The sequence below is a fragment of the Alexandromys fortis genome, unplaced genomic scaffold (genome assembly GCF_014885135.2).
Source record: "Alexandromys fortis isolate MF-2015 unplaced genomic scaffold, M_Fortis_MF-2015_v1.1 scaffold_98, whole genome shotgun sequence".
Taxonomy (NCBI): domain Eukaryota; kingdom Metazoa; phylum Chordata; class Mammalia; order Rodentia; family Cricetidae; genus Alexandromys; species Alexandromys fortis.
In genome coordinates this window covers 414,219-440,733 of record NW_026068002.1, presented here as the reverse complement: position 1 = coordinate 440,733, position 26,515 = coordinate 414,219, and the positions used below count along the sequence as shown (strand labels likewise).

The window sequence follows — 26,515 nt, the reverse complement described above, 5'->3', positions numbered from 1 at the left end:
GGACTGTTGTGACATTCCAACACTGTGGTCAGTACTGCTTGCTATGGAAAAGCTACCACTGAAGAGCCCCTGCTCTCTGAAACACCCGGTTCAGTAGAATGAGGTCTGGTCCCGTTGGGAGAGCTGGGGATGTGTGCGTTCATCTCGCTGCTGCGCTGGACTGTCAAAAGGCTGAGACTAGAACAGAGCGCTTGACTGAGAATCTTAGCACCCAAAATGATTTTGATGTGATATCAAGAAAGGGGCCAGCCTGGAATTCCTTCCGAGCTCTATGTTCAGACCAGCTCTTCAATCTAGAGCGCAGGCGAGATGAACGACGGGGAAAGGGATGGCTCTGGCAGTGCCAATAAGAAGCCTTCTGGGAGGATTTGAGAAGAGCTATTTAAATGGCAAAGCAAAAAGGCTGAAAAACCGCCATACAGAGGAAGTCAACATTTTCTTAAGGGAAGGCATATATTTATTTATTAAATATTTTTCTCAATTTTTAATCATTCTTCGAGAATTTCATATAATGCATTTTATCGCAGCCCAAATTATGTCAGATTTTTACCTAAGTGAGAGGCAGGGAGGTGCGTGGTGAGAACACAAGAGTGTCCCTTGCTGAAGCTGTATTTAATGACAAATTTACCCTAAATGGTGGGAGTGGAAGTTTTGGTAAACTGCCCCATCCTTTTTAAACTATCCAGTCTTTGTACAGGAACTAGAAAGATCTTAATGAAACCAGATAGATCACAACCCTTCTCAAAGCCACTGGGGACTTCTTATAGCATGGAAAAGAAAATATAATTTACTTCCACAGCCTATGACGCCCCGACGTATTCTGGTTCTGCCCACCTTGCCACCCCCACCCCTGCAGTCACCCAGTTTAGTTCACCATGCTGCAGGCAAAGCTGCATTGACCCCACTTCCCAAACACACCAAGCCGTGGCCAGGATAGTCTTTTCACTTAGATCACTCTAGATTGTGCTAATGGTGTCTTACAGGGGGCCCTCCTGGGCCAGGCGCTCCTCTTTCTCCTGGAAATCCTGGATCACCTCTTGAGCCACTGAAACCATCCATGCCAGGTTTGCCTCTGGGTCCGGGAGGTCCTGGGTGACCCTACAGAGGACAAAACTGTGAGCGGAATATTTCTGCAAGAAAACCTAACACAAAGGCGATGCAACACGGACCCCAAACTACAGAACTTAGGGCACACTTGTTTACTTGTTTCTCTTTGTGAGGCTTCCTGAAAGAGCCAGATGGTGAAATCACAATTTAGAAATGTACTACATCTATGGTAAGTTCATTTAGCTTGAGTTGCTCTCCAGCTTAGGAGAAAACCTTCCTTGAAATCCCGAGACTTGGCTGCATTGTGAAGTTCCCCAAGCCCCACTTCCTTCTTCTCCCAGGCTGTATTGTATGACTCTCAGCGTCACTTGCAAAGCTGGGACCCACCAGAAGATGAGGTTCCTGTTATGGGCACACATTTCATTCCAGAGCACTGAGCAGGACATGATATCTAGCATCTGTTCTGGACTTTTTTAAAAAGTGTCTTTGAAGACTTTGCTCTTTACATAAAATGTTTTAGTTTGAGAATTATTGCACAATTGAAGAGTAAGTAGTCGTTCAAGAACTAAGTGCACATCCATTTTGAAAATATATTTTTCAGGGATTTTGTCATTTCCCCCCTTCCCCTTTGTCCCCTCTAAGATATATTCTTATTATGTAAACCAGAATTGTCTCAAGCTCGTAATCCTCCTGCCTCAGCCTCCCAAGCACTGACACCTCACTCTGCTTCACTTTGAAGCTACTAGTGACTGCTTTTATTCCTTTCTTAAAACAATGAGAAAAATGTGGAGACACTCACTGGTACGCCATCCAAACCTGGAAATCCAGGGACACCAGTTGGACCCTATTTCAAAATATGAAACAGAGATGTAAAAATTAATAGACTACTAGATTGGCAAGTATGGTTATTTGAAACTATGAACAGTTGATGACCCAAATCAAAACCCCCTAGCAGTCATTGTCACTTGATTTTAGGCAGATTGATCCAGGCCTCAATGTTTAAGAAGAATCCTTTCACACTTGGTTATACAGACCTGGGAAGGCAACTTGGCAGAACCAACCCAAACTGAATATTCAGCATACTGTCATGAGCTCTAGCCCTCAGAATCCTTCCCAGGACAACAGACTCTTGATGTGAGTGACAGCAATTGATGGGGTTGTGTCCCTTCCCTGGCACTACACTGAGCTGCAAAAGCATTTCACATTTTCATCAACACGAAATAAGCTATGGTTTTACATATAGGATGGTATATTCTTTGGTACTTTTCAAGAAATAGATGTGGATTGAGAAATCAACATAGGATGATCTCTAAGACATACTGTTGACTGAGAAATTAAAGGTTCAGCTCGGCACACATAATACTTTGTTTGGGAAGTTTGGAAAGCAGATGAACAATGCCAGTCCTCTGTGTTCACAGTTACAGATCAGAGATATGTTCCAGAAGGGCTTGCCCCTTGGGAGAGGGGCTGAGAAAAAGACTGGTTACCCACGGAGTCCTGTGGTAGTCTTAGTTTTTGACCAGTCATGTGGTATTCCTGAGCCTAAGCGTTATAAAGAGGTGGGTGGAATAATTTGTCCTTTAATGAGATAATATACCTTTCCTTCCTGAATCCCCATCCACGGTGCAGCAGGCTATGGGTATGCAGGTTCTCAAAGCTGCCCACTGTCTTAAATTATTCAGAAGAGCATGAATTCAGATGTCTGGATTTCTCTTCTCTATCCAGGCTTATCCTAACACTCTGGGCTTCCCCAATGTTTTAGACTTTCTTACTCTTTTTTTTTTCTGAAGTTCTCCTACCTGTCGTGTGGCTGCTTGTCAGTCATGTGTCTCACCTCCATGTTCCAGGCCTCTATGCCTTTATGCCTGCTTAGACTGCATGGGTATTTTCCTTTCTCTGGTCTATTCTCCTTTTAAAAGCTGCTGAGATTTGAAGTTTGCCTATCCCGGGAAGTTTTCTTTTAAGTACTAATAAGATTGTGCTCAGAATTTTAAGTAAACAGACCCTGAGCTTTGGGGACTGATGAGATGCTAACTGACTCACCTTGTCTCCTTTCTCTCCTGCTGCTCCAGGCAAGCCACTGACACCTCTCAGTCCTTTCTCTCCTGGAATCCCAATGGGTCCCGGGGGTCCCAAGGGCCCTATTGGTCCCTGTGGCCCCAGTGGTCCTGGTTGACCCTGAAATTGAAAGGAGAGCAAAGGAAGCCATTGTGTTTGCTCATGCAGGCGCTTCCCTGTGAGTATAGGAAAATCAGAACGCTAGAGCTGAGCAAATTTTAATAGAAACACAAATGAATGTTAATTTAAGTAGAAACTATGGCATTGCCTTTCCAAGTGGATTTTAAGCCCTGTGATAAATTTGCATTATTGTGTGCGTATATACATGTGCGCATATATGTATGCATGTGCATGCATATGTGCATCTGTGTATGTGTGTGTGTGTGTGTGTACAAGGGGACATATGCATGTTCGCAGATGTAAGTGGATTAAAGATCTGCTATTATTTTTCCACTGCCAATTGCACTTGTCAGTCTTGGGATGTCTCATGAAGCATAGAAGTAAAAACATAAGACTCTTACTGCTACCACATAAAGAACACAGCCATGAGTGAAGGAGAAAATATCTGATTATTCATATAATTCAAAGGGATAATGATCTTCTTTCCTATAGCTGCTTCCCTCTCCCACAAGCAAGACAGGGTTTCTCTGTGTAGTCCTGGCTGTCCCGGAACTCTCTCTGTAGACCAGGCTGGCCTCGAACTCAGAGGTCCACCTGCCTCTGCCTCCTGAGTGCTTGGATTAAAGGTGTGCACCACCACTGCCCAGCTCCGTAGCTGCTTTTAGCTCGTTTCTCAGTCACTGTCTGGACAAATGCTTTCTGTGCAATCCGTGCAGTCCACTCCCTGCAAAGCATGTGGGTCACAACTGCCTGAAACTTCAGCTCCAGGGGATCCAGGACCCTCTTTGACCTTTAGAGCCATTTGTACTCATGTGCACATACACACAGCTACACATATAAGTAAATTTTAAATCAATGTTTTATAAGAGAAATAATAAGGATGGAATTGTTTTGTGGGTTACTTCTGTCCATTCCCACACTCTAAAGGGACAGATGGACTGCTGGTGATGATGACCACAAGTCTGACAATCCTGGCCTGATCACACATTCACTTTAACTGCCCTCTACCTAAGGCCATGTACAGTTTTTGATTTTGACAAAATAATTCTATCAAAACATAATTTTGGGGGGCTGGAGAGATGGCACAAAGATGAAAAGCACTGGCTGATCTTCCAGCAGTCCTGAATTCAATGCCCTGCAACCACATGGTGGCGCCCTCTTCTGGTGTGCAGGCATATATGCAGGCAGAACACTGTATACATAATAAATAAAAACAAGCTTTAAAAAACATACTTTCAAAATGCAGAAATTCAAGTTTGCTTATTTTATTTTACAATAATTAACCTATGAACACAAAGAGGCTATTTTAATGGACTCAGAAATAGAGAAAGAGAGAATCTGCTTGTTCAAATGGCAGTGTCTCAACATTCTGAACTGGATGTGGGTAGAAAGTGTATTCGACTCTTGTTGCATTTAGTAACTTGCTTTGCTGTCTTGGGCTGCAATTCTGACAGTCGATGGAGAGAAGTTTGCATTGACTGCTGAGTCATAAGGCTGTCACCAACACACGGGGGTTTATCACACACTGTGGTGGCAAAGCTGCTCCCCACCATATCTTAGCATGTTTTACATCTCCTTAGAGTTTGAAAACACTCGTCAGACTCATTTAAAGTTGGGCTGTGAGCTTTTGTGATTCTTCAAATTTTCTAAAACCCATTAAGAACAAGGTAGTTTATAACCCTTTGTCTCAATAACACTCATAACAGGGTTCTTGGAAAAAGTATTTCTTGCAGAGCGCTCTCTGTTTAAAACTCTGAGATACCCAGGTGTCAGCTCCATGTGTTTTGGGTGCCTACTCCTGTGCGATTACATGAAGGAAGTACTGTGTGCTGGCAATTGGAAGGGTTCAGATCGCCAGATGTTCCCCAATGTGGCGGAAATTCCTGCCAACCTGGTGCTAGTGATAGCAAGCACCCTCGGCCACCACCACAGCTAGCCGTAACCCTCTCTGAGCTATACTCGGCCTTGCTCCAGAGTTAGCAAACAACCCTAATCCATCCTTTGTGTTACAGACACCTTTTGTTGCCCTTGTCTGAGAGTTTCTTAGGGATACAAAGCCTATGCAAAACTGGTTAAAGGCAACCCGGAAAACCCGTGGTACCTCATGAATCAGGTATTTGCATTTGGCATTGTATTTTTGGAGGCTTCATTCAGGCTGTTTTGAGGTATGGAAATCTACTGGCTAAAGTGTAAACAGGGAAACATAAAAATGCTGAAGGTTAAGGGCAAGTGTTTCAGCTCAGCCAGGTTGAGGACCCCTGTGGCTGCTTAGGCTAAGTTTGTTCTCTAAGTGTCTCTGAGTCTTCATTTCATGGACCTGCAGGAACCCATGCACTGTGTTGCACTGCTGGCGATACCCCTAAAACCAGGGCAATAGCCTGGCTTTCCCACCAGAACACCACATATTCATGAATGCCAGAATACTTTACCATGATCCCCTGCACTCAGGAGAACACCCCAGTGAACATAAGTGATAACTGAGACCTAACCATTACCAAACTTGGATCCTGTTTAGATAGCGGTGCCGGCCTGAGCCAGTCCCAGTCAGACAGGCAAGATGACGCAAAGGTTTAAACTGGGTCCTAATGAAGGAGCTGCTAGCAATAATGCACAGAACAATATCATTTGTCGTAGCAGGATAAACAATCTTGTGAAAACCCACTGGCCTGAGATGGGGCGAACACATTGTTTGACTTCTCACAACGAAGCACCGTGTAGTGTCACCCAGCTGAGTTACGGAACACCACACTACCGAGTACCACGAAAATGGGAAAGACCAGCAGCTGGGAAGGTAGAAGACCAGAGAGTAAAGGCAAGAGCGGAGCCCGGGGAGAAAGGAAACCAAGTCAGTCATCTCTATGGACAGGTAAAGGAGCTCCTGATAAGAGGTCAATTCCTGCTCATCCCACCTGGGACGAGAGCCAGGGCAGTCCTCTCTGAGGCTGGGGTGTGGACAGAGAGATGCAGGCGTGGGCAGCTAAACTCGGCTGAGCAAATGTGGGTGTGCAGTGAGGGTCTGGGGAGGGTGTGCCCAATTGACAGTATCTGCAAACAGTCATCGAAAGAGCAACAAAGAGCCACCCTTGGCTGCAGAAAACCTGAGGAAGACAGTGATTGAGGACCCAGTGAGTTCAGTCCCTGTGCTCAAAGCTCAAGGCCACACTTACTGGCTGCGTGTCCTTGAGTACATGGTTCCTTCTAAAAATATCTCTTTAGCATATATTAATTGTACATAATAATGGGCTTCATTGTGACATTTCTGGACTACACCTTGAACCTCTCTCATGCTCAGCATCTTCATCTGGCAATAGCTTAGGGCCATAAAAAAGAGTAAAACCTATAAAGTTGTTTTAGAGAGTACCTGTTGTGATACATTTTAGCCACTGTTATCATGTGCTATTATGACAAATGTGCAAATGACAAAAGAGGAAAGATCCAAGCCAGGGCAATGTCACATTCCCCGCCCTGTGCATCTTACAGCCTGCAACAGTGAGCCTTGTAATAAAGAAACTGCTGTTTCTGCATCACCATTAAGTCACTGAGTCCACGAGAATTACTTACAACCTTTAACACCTGCCTAGACAGTGCAAATCAAGATCATAGTTTATAAATGTTTCCCTTTTTCTTCATGCATGTCCATCCTCAACATAAGGACTACAGTTAATTGAGAATTCTAAACGATTTTTAAGAATTCTGATATATGCATATGTGTTACCAAATAGCAATGATAAAACAGAGTTATGAGACCTTGACAACATGGGAAAAGATTTGCAATGGATAGCATGAACATTTTAGACCACAAACTAAAAGGAATAATGATGACTTTTTTACCCTATGTTGATTAATTTTGTATCTAATATTAACATTTTTTTTATATTTTTAAAATCTTACTTAGATATTTTAAAACAAAATTTTCTGGATCTTAGTTAGTGTTTCAATGTTCTTGGAAATATTTCTTTCTTTTATTTATTTTATTTTATTTATTTATTTATTTATTTATTTATTATTTAAAGATTTCTGTCTCTTCCCCACCACCGCCTCCCCTTTCCCTCCCCCTCCCCCAATCAAGTCCTCCTCCCTCCTCAGCCCAAAGAGCAATCAGGGTTCCCTGCCCTGTAGATTAGATGACATACATTTAAAAGTTCCCTTGTTTTTTAAATATGAAACTCAGAAAACAACTGCCACTTTGTTGTTATTGTTGTTGTTTTGTTTTTTGTTTTTCAAGACAGGGTTTCTCGTGAAATAGTCCTGGCTGTCCTCGAACCCTTACTGTAGACCAGGCTGGTCACGAACTCACAGAGATCTGCCCGCCTCTACCTCTCAAGTGTTGGGATTAAACAGGTTCACCACCATGCCCAGTCCAGCTACAACTTCTATTTTATTAAGTTTAGAATTATCTTTTTATCATGCAAGCAATTTGTACATCAATTCCCCAAATTCTCCTCTGTGAATACAGTACTTTATAAAACGTGCTTTTAGAAACATAGCAAGATGAACTCTCAACTGTAAAAAGAGGAACTAAGAAAGAGGCACCCAATCAACTGGCCATAATTCTCTTTAATGCATTTCATTTCATACACGCAATCTTGAATCCAGTAAGCTAATGGAACTTAGCAGAGAAACAAGGAATGGAAGCATTTAACACAGGGGCAAGACTGATAGAATTCCAATTAGTATGCTATGGAAGCGGGTCCTGATCAGAGAAAGAACCATAAAAACTACGTTTAAAACAAACAGTGGAGCTGAAAATAGCTGTTTGAAGGAAACCAAGCCTTCCTCCAGGGCCCCCGACCCAAACCCCTGCCCTTGACATGCACCCCAACTTCAGGCCATTTCTGGGAAGCTCTTGTACTTTAAAGCTCTGGTCACACGTCCCGACTCAGGAGGACCCTCCCTTCCTGTCCTCGGCTGACTGTCTAAGTTCCTGTGGAAAGAACCCATTCCCCTGACTTACTGCCCTTACCCTTGAGACTAAGATGCCCCTCCAGGATCTCAAAAAGGACATGTTTCTACTATCTGCACCATCCTCTTTGTATCTTCACCCTCCCCCAAACCTACACTCACTGAAACATGGGCTCCTGGAGGACAGAACATGGATGCCCAAGGTCATGCTGGTGAGAAGGTCAACTTTCACTACTGTAATTAAACAAACCAGAGACAGACTGATTGATTATAAAGAAGAGATCGTGGCTGAGGATGCAGCTCAGTGGTGGAACACACACCTAGCATACATGAGGACCTAGGCCCAATACCCAGTATCACAAATATTAATGATCGTTATAATAATAATAAATTACAGAAAATGCATGTATTTGGGATCATAGTTCTGGAAGGGTATAAACTACATGGTACTGGCTCTGGCCAAGCCCAGAAAGCTGTACCACATAATGATGGGAGAAAGAGTGTGTCTGCTGGGGTGTGGGGGGTCTACTTTCGCCCTTGTCCTTATAAAGCCACCTGATTTAATCATGGGGTCTCCACTCTAATACTCTATTCTATTCACTTCCCAGAGGCCTCACCTCAAAGCATTATGGTAATCACCAGGAAAGCACAACAGATTCAAGCTTGCCAGTGCAAGTGTGGGTGAGCCAGCCCCAAAGTTGTGAGCATAGACGAACTGTCCTCATACCCATCTGTCTTGGGGCCCCATGGGCAGGGGAGAGTTGACTGCTCCTGTACCCATCTATGTCTGGGGCAGGTGGGAGAGCCGGCCCTAAGATTGTAAGGGCAGGAGAGTCAGCCCTGATAGTGCAGGTGTGGGTGAACAAGCCCTGAAGTTGTGAGCATGAGAGAGCTGTTCCATTTCATATTTGGCAGACCAACCCTACAGCTGCCCAGGTCCAGACCCAAGGATATGACTTGGCTCACCCCATCATCCACCCCAGCTATGATCTGCTGGAGCTTATGAAGGAACCTGTCCTGCAGACTAAAGCTGCAGGATCTTCATAACACAGGACAACAACAGGATGTCCAGGAGGAACCCAAGTCAGTGCCCAGCATTGACAGGGTGGCAGAAACCAAAGACCTCAAACCAGACCAATGACTCTTTGTAGTGAACTCTTGCAAGTAAGGATATATGGACAAAGAGGTTTGCAGTGACTCACTGTGTCACACTGCAGTTTCCATAAAGATATTTTTACGTTTTTCCCTTTTTATTTTATTTTATTCTTTTCCTTTTTTTCTCTTTTAAAGTTTGTTTTATCTGGGGTATATGTGCAGGGGTGGAGGGCAGATGAGAAGGGACAGGGAAATGAATGGGATCAAGAGAGATGCATGACATAAAAGACAGAATAGACAGACAGACAGATAGATGATAGATAGATAGATGATAAATAGAGGTGATAGGTAGATGATAGATAAATAGATGATTGACAGATAGATAGATAAATAGATAGATTATAGATAGATGATAGATAGGTGATAGATAGATGATAGATAATAGATAGATGATATATAGATAGAGATGATAGATAGAAGATAGATGATAGATAGATGATAGATAGATAGAGATGATAGCTAGATAGATGATAGATAGATAAATAGATGATTGATAGATAGATAAATAGATTATAGATAGATGATAGATAGATAGGTGATAGATAGATAGATAGATAGATAGATAGATAGATGATAGATAGATAGATAGATAGATAAATAGGTGATAGATAGATGATAGATAAATAGATGATAGATAGATAGATAGATAGATAGATAGATAGATAGATAGATAGATAGATAGATAGATAGATAATGTTGAAGCCTTCCAGCAGACTGCCCCCTGTTGAGCAGTGAGCAAACTTGCAGGCCTGCCAGAGCCTTAACAAAATGTGACATAGATATCATTATGCCTTGATTCCAACCTCCCTAAACAGCAACTTTGCAAGTAGAAAACTCACATAAAATGTGGAATGTCTCCCTTGGAAGACATGAACTTTATGGCTTCATTTTAGTGCTTTTTAATATTATTAGTTACTTTGTTACATGATAAAATTTTAAAAGAAACACATTAAACCTTGGGTGCCTGTATTAAATTGGTCTAAAAGTCCCCCAAACATTAGTCTTTGAAATAGTGGTCTGACAGTTCTTTCCATTAGAATAAATAATTTATCTACAGTAAACCAGAAAGAATTCCTATTTTCATCAAATCAGCTCACATAAAAATGGGGTCAGGAAAAAAACTCCTTATAAGTAACTATTTAGGCTTGCTTATCTCTAAGGCTATCTTAGAATCAATTAAGAGTGAATAAAGAAAAATAACAGCTGATGAAAGTTATTTTTGTAACTAGAGAATCGATCACTACAAGAATGTTTTCTCATTAAAAAATAGTTTTAAAAAGCCCCAACTGATCCTAACCCCTAGTCCTCACCCACCATTCGTGAATTGATCAAAACAGGTTCCACATGAAATCCTGCATCTGACGTTCAAATAGAAGAACAGTGATTTAGGTTGTCCCTACTATGTGCACAAATTTTGCCTCTGTTGTTTGTGAATTTCACTATGAGACAGTGAAGTCACTGGGAGCAAAACAAGGCGGCAACTAGTTTGACCCTTGAGTAACATGAGTGTGAAACCACCAGGTCACCTCCTTCCCTCTGTTCCAGGGCCAGGCTGGCACAGGTCATCAGATGGGTCATCAGCTACCTGGCTCCTGGCTCATCCGGACAGAAGAGAAAAATCAGAGCACATAGAGACTCGCTTGGAGGCTAGGACAGTCCTTAGGACTCTGTCCCTGGCTAACTGACTAAGTCAGGAATAGTCCCTCAGCAGGAGTAAGAAAAATCACATTTGTTTTTACAAGGTAGAAGATAAAAAGAATTATACATTTCTAAAAAATAAAATAAAATCTTCAAGTCAGCCTCTTTTTTTGCTGCCACTGGACTGGTTTCTCTGAGACCAGAACCCCTGTGATAGAAGTCTTTTGCGATTTTTAGCAGTTTGGTTGCAAACTGACAACTACACACACACATATACAGGGCTGGGGAAGACAACTCAGCTGGAAAGGAGCTTGCGATGAAACATGGGCACCTGAGTTGAAGCTCCAGAATCCATATTTAAAAGCTAGGTGGGAAGATACAGGCTTGTGGTCCAAGAGTTGGGTAAGTGGGTACAGTTATATCTTTGGGGTTTATGACTAGCCAGTCTTGCTCATTTGATGAAATGCAGACCAGTTAAGCGAACTATTACAAGAGGTAAAAGGGCATAAGAGATTGTCTTCTGCCTTGCTCAGTCTCTCTCTCTGTCTCTGCCTCTCTCTGTCTCTCTCTCTCTCTCTCTCTCTCTCTCTCTCTCTCTCTCTCTCTCTCTCACACACACACACACACACACACACACACACACACACACACACACACACTGGCTATCAGAAGTATTACAGAAAGGTTTGGTTATGTACTGACCCCTCTCCCTTACTATCTCATAGAATACAATCAGAAACACTGTAAATCATGCAACATTATCCCCATACAGACAGATAAGAAAAATGCCTCAGAACCACGACTTACTCAAGCCCACAACCTTGCTACTTGAATCCCTACCTGGATGGTCAACCTCCCTCAGGACCCCTTCTGTCTCCTGCTTCTTTACTGGCATAGTGTGGGGTCTCTCTAATCCCTGTTGTGTCTGAAGTGATGTTTTCCTCTTCCTCTTCCTCACCATCATTAGTTTTTGGAAACAGGCTCTCACTCAGTCTGTAGGCTCACTGCTCTTCCAAAGGTTCAGAGTTCAGTCCCTAGCAACCACATGGTGGCTCACAACCATCTGTAATAAGATCTGGTGCCCTCTTGAGGAAGAGACTCGGTCAGTCTTCCTCATCAACTTAGACCATGAAACTCAATATGGACAAGTTCAACAGAACCACCATATGCATCCTTTACGAAGCTTTCCCAGGAAACAACGTCTACCCTAATTTACTGAAGACTTCTCTCCTTGTGGGCCTCAATCTCATCTTCTAGTCCCAACCCCGGTTTCCAGCAGTCTTCTAGACAGTCTCTTGGATGCCTTTTTCCTAATTCACAATCAATGTCAAAGCAAGTCTCCTCCCTCCCAGGCTCCTTCCCTGTGCTTTCAGGTGGTGACTGGTGTACACTCAGCATCCCATGGTCCATTCGGACTCACTGTCTCTCCCTACCAAGACCACATCTTTCATGTCTTTTTAACTCAATTCCTGCCATATTTCCAGTTAATCTTCATCCAACTGCAACCCCCCAGGTCATGGTCACCTTATCTGTAGCACAGGTTATCCCAGGGTCAGTCTCCCTCACTCCCTTGATCTCAGTTCTTCCCCCAACACAGCAGTCAGCTGGTTAGCCCCCCTTCTGTCTGTCCTTTCCTTGGGGGTACCTTACCTCCGATGGCACAATGTGCCCTCCACTTCCCCAGCCCACCCAGTCCCTGTGACCAGGTATTCATACTTCAGTCACACTTGTTTCCCAGAGCCGACAAGAGCCTTTCTTCATCTGTCACTCAAACCCTCCTTTCCTCCCAACAGAACTATGATGTTGGTAGTGACATCAATCCCCTGCTGCCATGTCCTGCGGCTCGAAGCTCAATACGCTGTTCTGCTTTATTCTCCTGGGCTCTTTACAGCCACAGAAAGCCGAAGGCCTCGTTACTTCCTCATTACCCAAGGAGGACTTGACGCCTCAGAGACGTGAAACAATTTGCTTGAGGCCATACAGCCAGGGCCTGGGGAAGTAGAGATTTGAACCCAGACCTTTTGATCTCAGGTGTCTGCCCGTGTTTCCATCCCATACCACACCAACCTGTCCCCAAACTGTCATGTCTCCCTGAAAGTAATCGCCAGATTCACCACCTGTAATTCATTATTGTTTTGTGCATATTACTTAGTATTTGTTTAGGACGATGTCCTTTAGAATGAATTTGGGACCAGAGATCCATTCTCACCACAGACACTAGATCACCACCTCACACATTACGAATTTTAAATGTATACTCATGTCTACTGGCTGCTTCTATAACTAAAATTTACAAATAAATGTTATGTCTAATGTACCTCTCCCTCTGCTGCATATATTTATTATTAGCGTTTATCATTTTCATTCCCTTTAATTTTTCTCGTCTTGATGCGGAAGTGTAATTCAGAGAGCACGCCACTAGGTGTCACTACAGTATCACAAACATCCTCCAGCTGGGCAGCTGGTGAAAACCTGAGCCCTCTGGGCACTGTGCCTCCAGAGTCCTGCCATATTACTGGGGGAGGGAGGAGTCTGGACATCAGGAGGAATTTCAAAACTGTAGATGAAAAGGTGATGAACCATCCAAGGAGCCTGGAGTCAGGAACAAAGAATGTTCCTGTGCCTTTAAGATTATGTCACCTGTTCACAGTGAGCTTGGGGTACATTGATCAGTCTGCCTTGGGGAGCAATAGGGGCTTAACTATGCTCTCATGTGCAGATGCAGTGGGCGGAGACAGTGTGCAGGTGAAGCCGAAAGACCTGCACAGAGAGCCAGAGGAGAAAGCTTAGGTATCTGGACAATAAGGTCCCCTCTTGGACCACCCCATTCTGTAGAATTAGTATGTAGAGCATGGCCTGGCATCAGCTACGTGCTCTGGAGACTTAGGTCATCAGATGGTGTTTTCTGTGCACTCTGCTCCCATGACTTCCCCTACGCTGTTCTCTTGGTGTCCCTTCATCCCTTCCCTGGCCTCCCTGTGCAGCACACTAGTACAGTAACTTCAGTATCCTGTTAACAGGCCTCCCCAGCAGCACCCTATCTTCCTCAGACACCTGCATCTACTACCCATATCTCCATTACTCTTACAAGATGACAAGGTTGCAGTACGGTTAGGGTCTTATCCTAGATTTGGTCTTTGTAGGTCACCCAGGAGGAGCTCTATCTGCCCTCTTCTTATAAGAAGGCCGTGGGTGAGATTCAACACAGACCACAGAGAATAAAGCAACATGAAGAGAGGCAGAGGTGGGATCTGGGGCAGTGCATCCAGGATGAAGGAATGGTAAACACTCTCAAGAACCACAGAGGTTGCCGCAGATTCTCCAGCTGGAGCCTGGCAGCGTCAACCACTTGCTTTGCACATCTGCCCTCAAGTGAAGACCACACCTCTGTTGCAGCAGGCCACCAAGCATGCTCTAATCTGCCACAGAAGCTGCGGGTGTTAATGTGACTTTTTCTCCATGCTGGGGCTGGCTGCCCTCCAACTCCAGCAGGGTCTGATCTCAAAGGTGCATCCAGCATCCTGTGCCCTCTGCCCACATGCTCCCGTGCAAAGCCAGCTCAGGAAGCCAACTCACACACCCAGGGAGAAGCAAGCGCCTCTCTTGTCTCTTCTCTCGCATGAGGCACCTCCATGCACCCAGAAAGTGAATAGCATTGACCAGGGAATGAGAAAAGAGGCTGGAAGGTGATTCTCATCTGTCTAAGGAGACTAAGGGCTGTGAGAAGGCCCAGCCACCGGGACTTTCTTCTCTGTCTTGCCCCTTGCTTGGCAAGGACTTGATGGTTATTTATTGAACAAATGGGAAAGTATTATTATTGATTGCAGTTACGCCAGCACCACAAAGTGACCAATTAGGAACTAGGGAGCCCTGAAGCCCCCTGGAAATCCCTACACTGGAAGAGACAACTGGCACAAGTAGATGCCCCGAAACCCCCCATCAAATCACACTACAACCGAGTCCTGGGAGAAGTCCGGTTTTGTTAGAACCACGTGCACGCATGGCATGATGGGAAACATGTGGCACATTGTACGGTGCAGGGAGCAAATATTCCTTTTCCTTCTTACATAGACATAAATGCTAGATATCAAGGAGACTTTCCAGCATATCAAGATTGACGTTAGTTACCTGTATCAAGTCTTCAGGTAGGCGCGAACTATTGCTGTATCGACGCCAACTACACTGTAGGTAGCCCATCTGCTAACGGTAGGCTGGCAAAGCCCTTCTCAGAAATACTCAACCCCGATACACAATATGTTCAAACCTGGAAATATATCCCTTCAGCTTCTACAAGTGTTCTGGTGTTTTAAAACCATGTTAGCATTTCTGAAATAAACACTTGAGCAAGCTAAGACAACATGGTGAGGTCGAGCCTGGCAGCTGGAATCCACCAGGAAGCACACGTAGTAACAGGGCATGAGGGTTTAGAAACATTCTAGATTTTTGTGCCTTTACAAGACAAAGGCATGTCCCAGCACCTCATGTTTATTGGAAAGAATGGCCCAGACTTCTGGCCTCAAGTTCCCTGCTGTCCCCTAAAAACATGTGCATCATGTACATCACTGATCACAGGGTTTTCTGGTGATGACCAAGTGAGACAGACAATCAACCCTTGGAGGAAAGGGCTGCAGCATAGCCAAAAAGCAGGGACAAAGCAGCGGGTGGCAGACTTGCTTTATCAGCCTCCAGTTGTCTCTGGCTGGCGTTTCTGTGAAAAGAGAACATTACTGACTACTGGGAATCCAGAGACATAAAATTACTGTTCTGGGCCCTTTGACAGGCTGTGTCTGAAATTCGTGTCCTAAATGCAGTCGTGTGGGTGATAAAGAGCCTGGAGGTCAGAACTGTGTGAGCAAACAACGCTATGAGAAATACTAGAAGTAATTGAAATTCCCCAAGAAGATTCTCCTTTTGAATCATAAGATGCAGGCTGATAAAAATATAAGGGAGGAGTGGGCGGCAGTGCAGGAAGAAGCCGTACTGAGCCTACCCAGTGATTTACAGTCCCCAGGGAAAAAGAGACTTGCTGGTATTTGGTCTGGGTTTCAAACTAAAAACTTGAAGGCAGTCTGAGTTTAAAGCCACTTGCCCCCTGTACTGAAAACACAAGATCACAAAACTTTGCTGGTTTCACGGTTACTTCCCTCCCTCAGATGATGAAACACATTCACATAGTTTTCTAAACAGTCTACAGAGAGATAAACTCTATCACCATCCCAGTCACTAACCCGGAACTCATAAAAGGTCCCATCCTGGTTGGTAAGTACATGACTTCATCTTCCTTATCAACAGGCGACCACTAACTCCATGGCGCTGCTTCCACTGAGACTGCCAAAGACTAAGTTAAAATCCTGTTCAAGTCTGCCTTTTTACAGAGATTAACAGAGAGTTTGGAGAGGGGACGGAGAAGAGTCAGAGATCATGTAGGGGAGCAACCCAGTAGCTCTCCAGGTACATCTTACACCCCAGAACCATGGATACCACCACCCCAAGGGGCAGCTTTAATCCTCTGGACAAACCTTTCTCTCCTAGGTTGAGCTTGACCCTGCAAGCCAGCAATCAGGAGGGTGTACCCCCTTTTCCTGCCCCCAACACCACTGACCTGGAGAGGTCCTAGAGCCACAGTGGTCAGAGTTGACTTCCCATAAAGATGATCATCGGTGGCCATGCCTGAAGCTCCCAGGGATTTGAGCTATGAGAGTTTACTCATTTTCAAACAGCGCCCTCGTGAGATAAGAAGCTTGGGTTCGGAGAGTCACTGTTAACTTGTAAACAGCAGGAGGCCATATGGATCCACAGTGTGCTGACATGGCCACAGCACGGGCTCCTGAATTCTCTCTAGGTGGAAGCCTGGGTTTTAATCTATTGATTGCTGTCTACTAGTATAGACTGCCTACTAGGTGTCATCTATTGTACTGGGCTCAAAGCAGTGCAACAGAAAGCACTTACTCCAAATGGGGAACCAGCAGGCGACGGCTTGTCCCTCTAAGGTACGTGCTATGAGTCAACAGGCTGTTTGCATGACCCATGACAAGTACCTGCTGAAGATGTAATAAAAAGGTTCAGCCACAGCCGTACTCAAACTGATTGAGAGATGAGCCTGGGCCATGGTCTCTGGACCACTGCGTGTATCTGTCCCTAGTTTACCTCGCTGTAGGTCACTGCAGCTCCAGACTCTGATAAAGAGCTTTTATCAAGAAACTGGGTTTGCTTGTCAAGAATTGCTTTAGTGTCCTCAATGAAGTGTGTGGATATTGCTCCTCTAGAAGTAATAGTTATGAAATGAAAACCTAAATGCCTGGTACAAGTTGTTGACCAAGGTTGGCTGGCTGGTGGTGGGACATGCCTTTAATCTCAGGACTTGGGAGGCAGTGGCAAGTGGATCTCTGTGAGTTTGAGGTCTGCCTGGTCTACAGAGTGAGTTCCAGGACAGACAGGCTACACAGTAAAACCTAGCCTTAAAACAGAACAAAGCAAAACAAAACAAACAGACACAAACAAACAAACAAACAAACAAAACCTGCCAAATAAGGATGGGTAATGGCTCATGAAGTGACTATTCCTCACTAGTGAACTCATGGCAATTGATGGTTGCTATGGAGGTCATTTTCTTCAGTGCTGTATCCACCGATGAGATGACATTATTGCAGCAAATAGCTTTCCACCTATTTAACCCTAATTAAATTCAATGAACTACTCATATGAAACACACACACACAGATAGAGAGAGACTGGCAGGTGATGGCATAAGATAATAATGATTAAAATGACCAGAATTTATTATATGTATGTATTATCAAGGAATAAACATAAAAGAATAAAACAATTTAAAAAAGAATTATTTCATACCAAACAGGTCTAGTGTGGTGTTTAAACAAACAACCCAATGAGCCCACAGGAGAGGAGCAATCTCCTTCTTGGGGACACCAGATTTTCCCCTAAATGAGATGAGTAGGCTCAGCGAGACACCTCCAGCTCCTGGAACTCAGTGTCAACTTGTTATTATTCAGAAGTCCACCTGGAGCTTGGCTGGATGCTAAGGACTGGATTCCTTTATCTCCATCCCCTCCTACTGATGCATGATCGCCCTCCCACAGTCTCTGCTGGAAAATGTCACCCACCTGCAGCCCTCACAGGGAGATTCCAGCCACCAGGAAAGGCGGAGGTTGCTGGGGCTGCACACAGAGTTCTCTTGGCCACCCACTACTGGGGACACACACAGAGCAGAGAGAAACTCAGCAATCCACAGACAGCCTGGGACGGGGGCGGGGGGGGCTAACAAGCATACTCTGAACGCCATCATTGGCTTGTGATCATGGAGACACTCAAGAAATAGAAGCAGGATCCAGGCAACAAATACAAAAGGCTTGATCTCAGGAAGGACCCCCTTGATCTCACTAAGTGAAAATAGACCCAGGTTTTGGAACCTAAGTGTAATAATTTTTCCATGCCTGTGGAGCAAGTGCTGGAGGTGAGGCCAGGCACCTGGATATAGTTGCTGGCTCTGATCTGGGTTCCTTACACTGTCAGATGGAAACAAAAATAATCACACCCATCCCACTGAGCTGTTGGGGTAAAAACAGGACTTCTCTGTGTGTGCACTGCCAGTGTTGGGGGATCAATCTCTGGTGTAGAATATACCCTGCACTACAAGAAGCTGAGCCATACTGTTGGCCTCTACCATTAGACACCAGTAGCTCCCTCCTCCAAGCTGTGATGACAAACAGGTCTCAGTTGCCAAGTGTCCTCAGAAAGGTGGGTGAAACTAAATGGTCCCCAGTAAAGAACCACATAATTAAGGGGACTGAGGTTTCTAAAGACACATAGGTACATCAATAAAGCCTTGGGATCGGAGGAAGAAAACGTTTTGCCCTAAAGACTGGCCACCACCCAAGCATTCTCTCTGAGTTCCATGCCTATCCTTGTGGGATTGACATGGACATCGTTTGGACTGAATGTTTGCTTATGCCTCCTGTTCATGTACTGAAATTTCAAGCTCCAGTGTGTCAAGAGTAGGAGATGAGGTATCTGGGAGGTGACTTGGTCATCACCATCACGCCTTTCTGAGAAGACCCTAGAGAAGAGTGAAGAGTGCTTTCTTCTTCTTCTTCTTCTTCTTCTTCTTCTTCTTCTTCTTCTTCTTCTTCTTCTTCTTCTTCTTCTTCTTCTTCTTCTTCTTCTTCTCCTTCTCCTTCTCCTTCTCCTTCTCCTTCTCCTTCTTATTCTTCTCCTTCTTCTTCTCCTTCTTCTTCTCCTTCTTCTCCTTCTTCTTCTCCTCCTCCTTCTTCTTCCTCTTCTTTTTTCTCTCTCTCTGTCTCTGTCTCTCCTTCTCTTTCTTTCCCTCTCCACCCCACAAAGACACCATCCTCAAGCTGGGAAAAGGCTCTCACAAGTAGACACCCTGATCTTGGTTTCTCATCCTCCAGAACTGTGAGAAAGAGATTGAAGTTGATTACGGCCCCCAGTGTACTATATTTGTTTCAGTAGCCTGAAAGGCTTGGTGACTGCTGCATCCAAATCATTGAATTGACCTCAAAAGGGTCTAAAGCTCAGAAAGACAGCCAACCTTAACCCTTCTTATGGTGGTTATTTTTATAGTTTTTAAAAATTTTTTAATTGACACACAACTATGTGTTTGAAGTGCAAGAGTTATATTTAAGCCTACAGAAAAATGATGAGAGTGTTTCGAAGCTAAGAGTTGCTTCATCTGAACCTCAGCACACATGAATTCACAGCTGCCAAGTGCAGCTGTCAGTGCACAGAGAAACGTTTGCAAGTTCCTGAGATGTGAAAGGCAGTGGCCAAGATGGACTCCGTGCTTTACAAAATACTTAAGAGTTCAGTTGTCAGCAGAACACTTCTGGTGGCTTTGAGCTGGTCTCTGGCTCTGTCTTCTTCGGCACAGCACAATTGGTGCATAGAAGGTGAGGAGTCAGTGAGCTAAGGAAGGCATTTTGAGCACACAGACCAGTCCCTGGCAAATATGGAGCAAGCAACTTATAGCTATTGCCTTGGCTTGGATATTAGGTTTCAATAGGGTGGTATGCATGAAAAGGTATTATGGTCGCTTGTCTAGAAAGATGACTTGAAACCAAGTTAAACAGTTTTTCTTTCACCGACTTCTCAGAGCCTTTAAAACACTGATATGCAATAAACCTTGGAGGGGTGACCTAGAGTGACAGAAAGACCCCAGGCCTTTCTTCGAAGGATGATTCATGACCCTAGAGTTGTATAACACACAGGGGGAAGTGCACTGTGCAGACATGTAGCTTCACACATAGTCTAAGTTAATTGCAAACCTTTCTAAGAACGTGAAGAACATTCACTATAAGAGATATGCAGCATTGGCTAACAATACATGCTAAGGACCTGAGGCTATGTAAATACTCAGAATGGTGTGAAATCCAGGCACACTGTCAGTGTTGACTTCTGTGTCACTCACCCGAGATCCCTTTTCAGGAAAACACTGACAGACAGAGCAGTTTCTTCCTCCACAAGGGCTGCCATACTTCTTGCCACTCTGGAAAGGGAAGCCATTCGGTCAGTATTTCAGTCCTCAGGGCTCAGCTCAGGTCATAGAGAATATGATAGAGCAAGCCCAACATGTGCACATCCCACGGGACACTTTTCACCTTTAGATCCAGGAAAAGCAAATATTAATGTATTTATTCTGAGACAGGTTGTTCCACTCAAACTTTTGATCCTCTGCCTCGGTTTCTCAAGAACATCAGCACGCCTGGCTGCAATGAGATGTGCTGACACTTAAAAAGAAATAGCACCCGCCCCATGGTACAGTCCATGGGTCGGACCCCCTACCCTGGAGACACTGGAGGAAAAGGAACTTTATTCATAAGCCACCGGAGCCAGAATCATATAAAGGCTTTCTCCTCTATGAAGAGTTCAGTACTAAGTCATGCACAGTCTAGGGCTGTAAATGTGCGGTTAGCAAGCTGTGTGCAGATACAGAGTCTAAGTTTCAACGATAGCACTGCCTTTCTCTCCACAGCTCTTCTTGTGTCTCCCAGATCCGCCAGGGTACGTGATCCTCACCAAAGAATTTCTTCTTTGGATAACTCTCCAGATAAGTCTTACAGTTTGGTTTTACGTTTTCCTTCCAGCAATCCCCCAGTTCTCCAAGGTGGCTCCTCTATTGTGTCCCTTAGTCAGAAGCTCCTGAACCTGAGTCATCTGGGCCTCTTCCTGCCTTAACAGACTTTTCTGTAACTCTCTCTAGAAAGTCAATGTGCACGTGTGTGCACGCGCACGCACACACACACACACACACACACACACACACACAACTTCACACACTTCCTGCCCTTAATGAGACACACACCTTGTCACCCATTGCACATCCACATTATCTATGCCCAGAGCCCTCAGCCACTTCACTACTAAGTGTATTCAAAGAATTGCTGTTTCCATATGCACATTCTTTATAGAAAACAGCAAGCTTCAGGCACCTGCTTTCATGCACTATGGCTTTGGTTCAGGTGGGAAAGGGGAGTCAGCTGCTATTAGCAGAAATAGGACTATCAAGAAAGCAGCAGAGATGAATTTTGTCTATGCTTATCTGTCCAGTCGACACATCTTTTAAGCTTAAGGCAATGAACACACACTAATGTGGAATGGAAGAAATAGAGAACAGCTAACCTATAACCACAGCCACCAGTAGACAGAGGTGAGAGGCTCAGGGCCAGTTCAAGGCCAGCCTACTTTACATGACTCTCTCTCTCTCTCTCTCTCTCTCTCTCTCTCTCTCTCTCTCTCTCTCTCTCTCACACACACACACACACACACACACACACACACACACAAGAAAGCCACTAAGCTAATAGCTACAGTGCTGGTGACCAGTAAGTAGGTGTAATGCATGCATGTTAATATGCATATTACATATAAATATGCACACAAGCACACACAAATACATGCATAAGTTCATAAATATGGGTGAGGGTGATAAAAGACAAAGGGTCTACTCAAAAGGTTTCTGTTTTTTAATCACTCAATCTCAACTTCCTTTAGGGGGCACTGTAGGTTTGAGTAAAATGGGCTCGTGGGGAGTGGCATTATAGTAAAGGATTAGGACATGTGGCCTTGTTGAAGTAGATGTGATCTTTGTGGAGGAAGTGTGCCACTGCGGGGTAGGCTTTGAGGTTTCAAATGCTTCAAGGCATGACCAGTGCCTCTCCTTTCCTGCTGCCTGCCAAGCTAGATATGGAATGCTCACCTACCTGTCTAGCATGTTGTCTGCCTCCACGCTGCTACGCTTCTTACCATGATGATAACAGACTGAATCTCTGAACTGTAAGCCAGTCCCAATTGAATGTTTTCCTTTAAAAGAGTTGCTGTGGTCATGGTGTCTTGTCATACCAACAGAAACCCTAACTCTAGGGCAGAAAGGAGCAAATTCAAAGAGAAAATATCTTTAAGCATTAAACATAAAAGACATATTTATGAACAAAGGTCTTATGGGTCATTAAAAGCATTGAAGAATTCGAGGGATTGAGGGGCTAAGAGACAGGCCAATCTGTATAGTGCCCGCCATGTGGACATGAAGCCTTGGGATCAGATTTCTATCATCCATGTTACAAGGTTGGCACAGCAGTTCAGGCTTGTGATCCCCGTGTTTATGGAGTGGAGACAGGGAGAATCCCAGGGGCCTGCTGGACAGGTAGTATGTCTAAACTGGTGGGCTCTCGATTAATGAGAAAGTCTGTCTCAATGAATGGTGGAGTGCAATAGAAATGAATATACACTTCATGTTGACCTTTGGCCTCCCCATGCATGTGTGTGAGCACATATATTGTGTAAACCACACATGAATGAATTTGAAATTTCAGGAGTCTATCGTTCTTGAGTTTTAATTACCATTGTTATCTGTAAAAGCACAAGTTCAAAATTCTAAAAGGTTAGGGATGAAATGCCCAGGTTTGGCTGGAACAGCACGTAAGCACAGTAGCTAGTCTGAATGCTCGGATTGAATTAAGGTCAGAATTCATTGCTGTGTTCAGTGAAATACCAAAATAACAATGAAAAATGGAGTTAGTAGATTAGATGCCTCAATAGCCAAGGCAGGGTCTTTATTTGATATTTGCTTGTTTTGGCTAAGGATCACTGAGATTATGTGAGGCAGGATTCTATTTCAGAAGTCATTTTAAAATGGATTAGCAGATTCTAAGAAAGAGCCACCCGCTGACACGTTAAATGGTGTGGAAACCTGCAAAGGAAGAGTCTGTGCTCCACAAAGATGCTGTATTGGATGAGGAGATACTGACGGTGACATTCAGATCCCATGGGGAAAAAGTCATATATGGGTTTGTGATTCCAGCCCTGGTGAGGCAGAGACTAGCAGCTCTCCAGGGCTCGCTAAATAGTCATATCAGCCGACTTGGCAAGTTCCGGGACAATGAGAGACCCTGTCTCCAAACGAAAAGAAATGGAGGTGGGTGATGCCTACAGAGCAGCACCTGAGTTTGTCCACTAGCCTTCATACTCAGCAAACACATCCGTGCTAACTTGTATTGAGAGAGAGAGAAAGAGAGGGGGGGGGGGTCAGGCAAAGCCATTGAAGAAGGCAAGGACAATACCACAGGCAACTAAACATTCTTAGCCTGAACCACAATGACTTGGTTTTGTGTGTCAATTTGACATAAACTAGAGTCATCAGGGGAAGGAGGCTCAGTTGAGGAAACACCTTAATGAGATCCAGCTGTAAGGCGTTTCCTCAATTAGTAATCAATGCAGGAGGGCTTAGCCCACGGCAGGTGGTTCCATCCCTAGACTGTTGGTCCTAGGTTCTATAAGAAGGTGGGTTGAGCAAGTCATGGAAAGCCAGCCAGTAAGCAGCTCCTCCATGGCCGCTGCACCAGCTCCTGCCTCAGGGATCCTGCCCTGTTTGAGTTCCTGTCCTGCTTCCTCCAGGGGTGAACAGCAATGCCGATGTGTAAGCTAAATACACCCTTTCCTCCCCAACTTGCTTTTTGGTCATGGTGTTTCTTCTCAGCAATAGAAACCCTAGTGAAGACAATGCCCATACTCAAAACCTAACTGGGAACACACCCACACTCTTAAGCTCACTGGGAACAAATATATACTCAAATACTCACTGGGAACACAGCTACACTCACACACACCCTGGGAACACACTCACACTCATAAGCTCACTGGGAATACACCTACACTCACACACACTGGGAACACATCTACACTCACACACTCACTGGAAATAATACACCTATACTCACACACTCACTGGGAACACACCTACACTCATACACTCGCTGGGAACCCATGTACACTTATACTCTGGGAACACACCTCTGCTCACACACTCACTGAGAATACACCTACACTCACACTGGGAACACACCTACACTCAAGCCAACTTACTTTTCTCCAAAAGAAAAAAACAGGAGAAGCCACTCTTCTCTACCTCAGATGTCGTAAAACATGTGCTGATTGTATAGAGAGTAAAGTATTAACTTCGCAAAGATTAACTGTCCCATATTTGAGCTCATTTCCTTTTTTATAAGAAAATAATACAGATACAAAACAAAAACATCAAACTGTGTAAAAACATATTAGAGGCATTTTCTCTCTCTGCCCTGCCTTCAAGTTCCCTACCCTCAGAGGATCCCTCTCTTTCCATTGGTGTCTAGGCACTGATAAGTATATTCAACCACATGCGCCCACACTGCTGGTGATTTGGGTTGTTTCATTGATACTCAAGTGGCACGCTGCCTAGTGCCTGAGCGTTTTCACGTAATCCCTGTTTTCACAGTTCGTTCTGACTTGCTCCTCGCCGCGGTCCCGCACACACAGTATCAGCACGTGTGTATCCACTCCCTGCTGGTGAATGCCTAGGTTATGAGGTTATTATGCCCCTCTTCAGGTGCTGAACAACAGCCTGCAGTGAGGATTCTGGCACACTCATCTTTGCACATGCCAGACGTGTGTACATTCTTACACCAAAGGAACGTACATTCGAAATCTTGGTAGATGACGCAAACTGTCTTCCACAGGTACTGTGTCAGTTCACACCCTCCCCTTAAGTCCCAGTTATCATCTTGCTGCTCCCTGTGTGAAGACTCTAAAATCTCCCTGCACCACGAGCGGATGGAAGTGTCCAGGGTTGAGTTATCTTTGGTTGAGGAATCACGTTCACTCACATGGCTAGAAGGAACAAGGGGGGTGAATTTTAGGAGGCTGCAGACTTTTGTAACAGAAAAAAAATGCGTGCAACACAAAAATAAGCTTGGAAAAATCAAATAAGATTAACAACAACAACTACAACAAAAAACTGCCCCCAAGCAAGCATCACACTGGGGATATCTCAAATGCATATGAACTCAATGGGACAAATCTCATTGTTGCTGTAACACAAGCAGAAGACTGAGTCTTAGCTGGGTTAAAGAATAAGGAATAAGAGAGAACCAAGAATCAAAAGCTTTTCATTCCTTGAGTCAGAGTAGAGATTTTTTTTTCTATTTCAGTTACTTTGCAAAGGTCTCTGATTATCAAGGGACTTGATCTCACTCCTGTGACCTTTATCCCCAAGAGCCGGCATCCCTGAGAGGTTGGGTTCACAATTTAGTTTCTTCCTTGAGGGAGCAGCAGCAGAAGGGCTGGCTACAGACTGGGCTTTCTCTACAACTAAAAAGTGTCCAGACTGAAGACTGAATCTTATATTTCTTGGTATAATCTTGAAATGGCCCAACTACTTCTTCTCTGTTCCAAATAAAAAGAATTCAAGGAAGGGCTGTGGTTATTACAAGATAAAACCTCTCCAACACCCAGGCAATTCTATAAACAATTTTGATTGAAAAAAATATCCAAGTGGCCTCAGGCTGTGTCTTATGTCAATATCCATTTCACAGATATGAAAGCTGAGGCCCAGAGAGTGACTAGTTTAAACATATTCTGAAAACATATAAATCATATACCCATGCAATGAATCATGTATTCTACAAAGTAAATTTTCCATGTACAGAATGAATTCATATACTTACCCCATATTCATATCGTACGGTAAGGAGAATAAAAATTAGTGACCTACGAAAAAACAAAGATAGAGACTGAGTGTTTGCTTTAATAGGAAACAACCTAAGCAGAGTAACAGTACTAAACTCAGAAGGCTGGTTCTCACTCCTAACTGCTACCATCAGACACAGTTATCAATGCCACCGTCTCTTTAGAAGGCTGGTTCTCACTCCTAACTGCTACCATCAGACACAGTCATCAATGTCACCGTCTCTCTAGAAGGCTGGTTCTCACTCCTAACTGCTACAATCAGATACAGTTATCAATGCCACCATCTCTTTAGAAGGCTGGTTCTCACTCCTAACTGCTACCATCAGACACAGTCATCAATGTCACCGTCTCTTCAGAAGACTGGTTCTCACTTCTAACTTCTACCGTCTGACACAGTCTATCAACCATCTCTCTGGCTGGCATCATTGCCTCTCCTCTTTTTATCAGTCAAGGAAGATTACTAAAGGCCTTTGGCGAAGATATATTGAAGGCCATGGTGCTGGAGTCCACAGGGGCACCCAGGGTGAGACTGAGGCCTGAATGAACAGATGAGTGAGGAGGA

General features: G+C 44.3%; 1 protein-coding gene across 1 annotated transcript in view; it reads right to left on the bottom strand.

The window, feature by feature from the left end:
* Col4a4 (collagen type IV alpha 4 chain) overlaps window positions 1-26,515 on the bottom strand; it is a 116,061-nt gene that overhangs the window by 72,024 nt on the left and 17,522 nt on the right. Inside the window, exons 3-7 of the mRNA XM_050161052.1 lie at window positions 25,932-25,974; window positions 20,363-20,440; window positions 3,091-3,225; window positions 1,847-1,891; window positions 982-1,098 (exon numbers count right to left, since the gene is read on the bottom strand). Coding sequence (XP_050017009.1) covers window positions 982-1,098; window positions 1,847-1,891; window positions 3,091-3,225; window positions 20,363-20,440; window positions 25,932-25,974 — 418 coding nt within the window. The remainder of the gene's footprint in view (window positions 1-981; window positions 1,099-1,846; window positions 1,892-3,090; window positions 3,226-20,362; window positions 20,441-25,931; window positions 25,975-26,515) is intronic.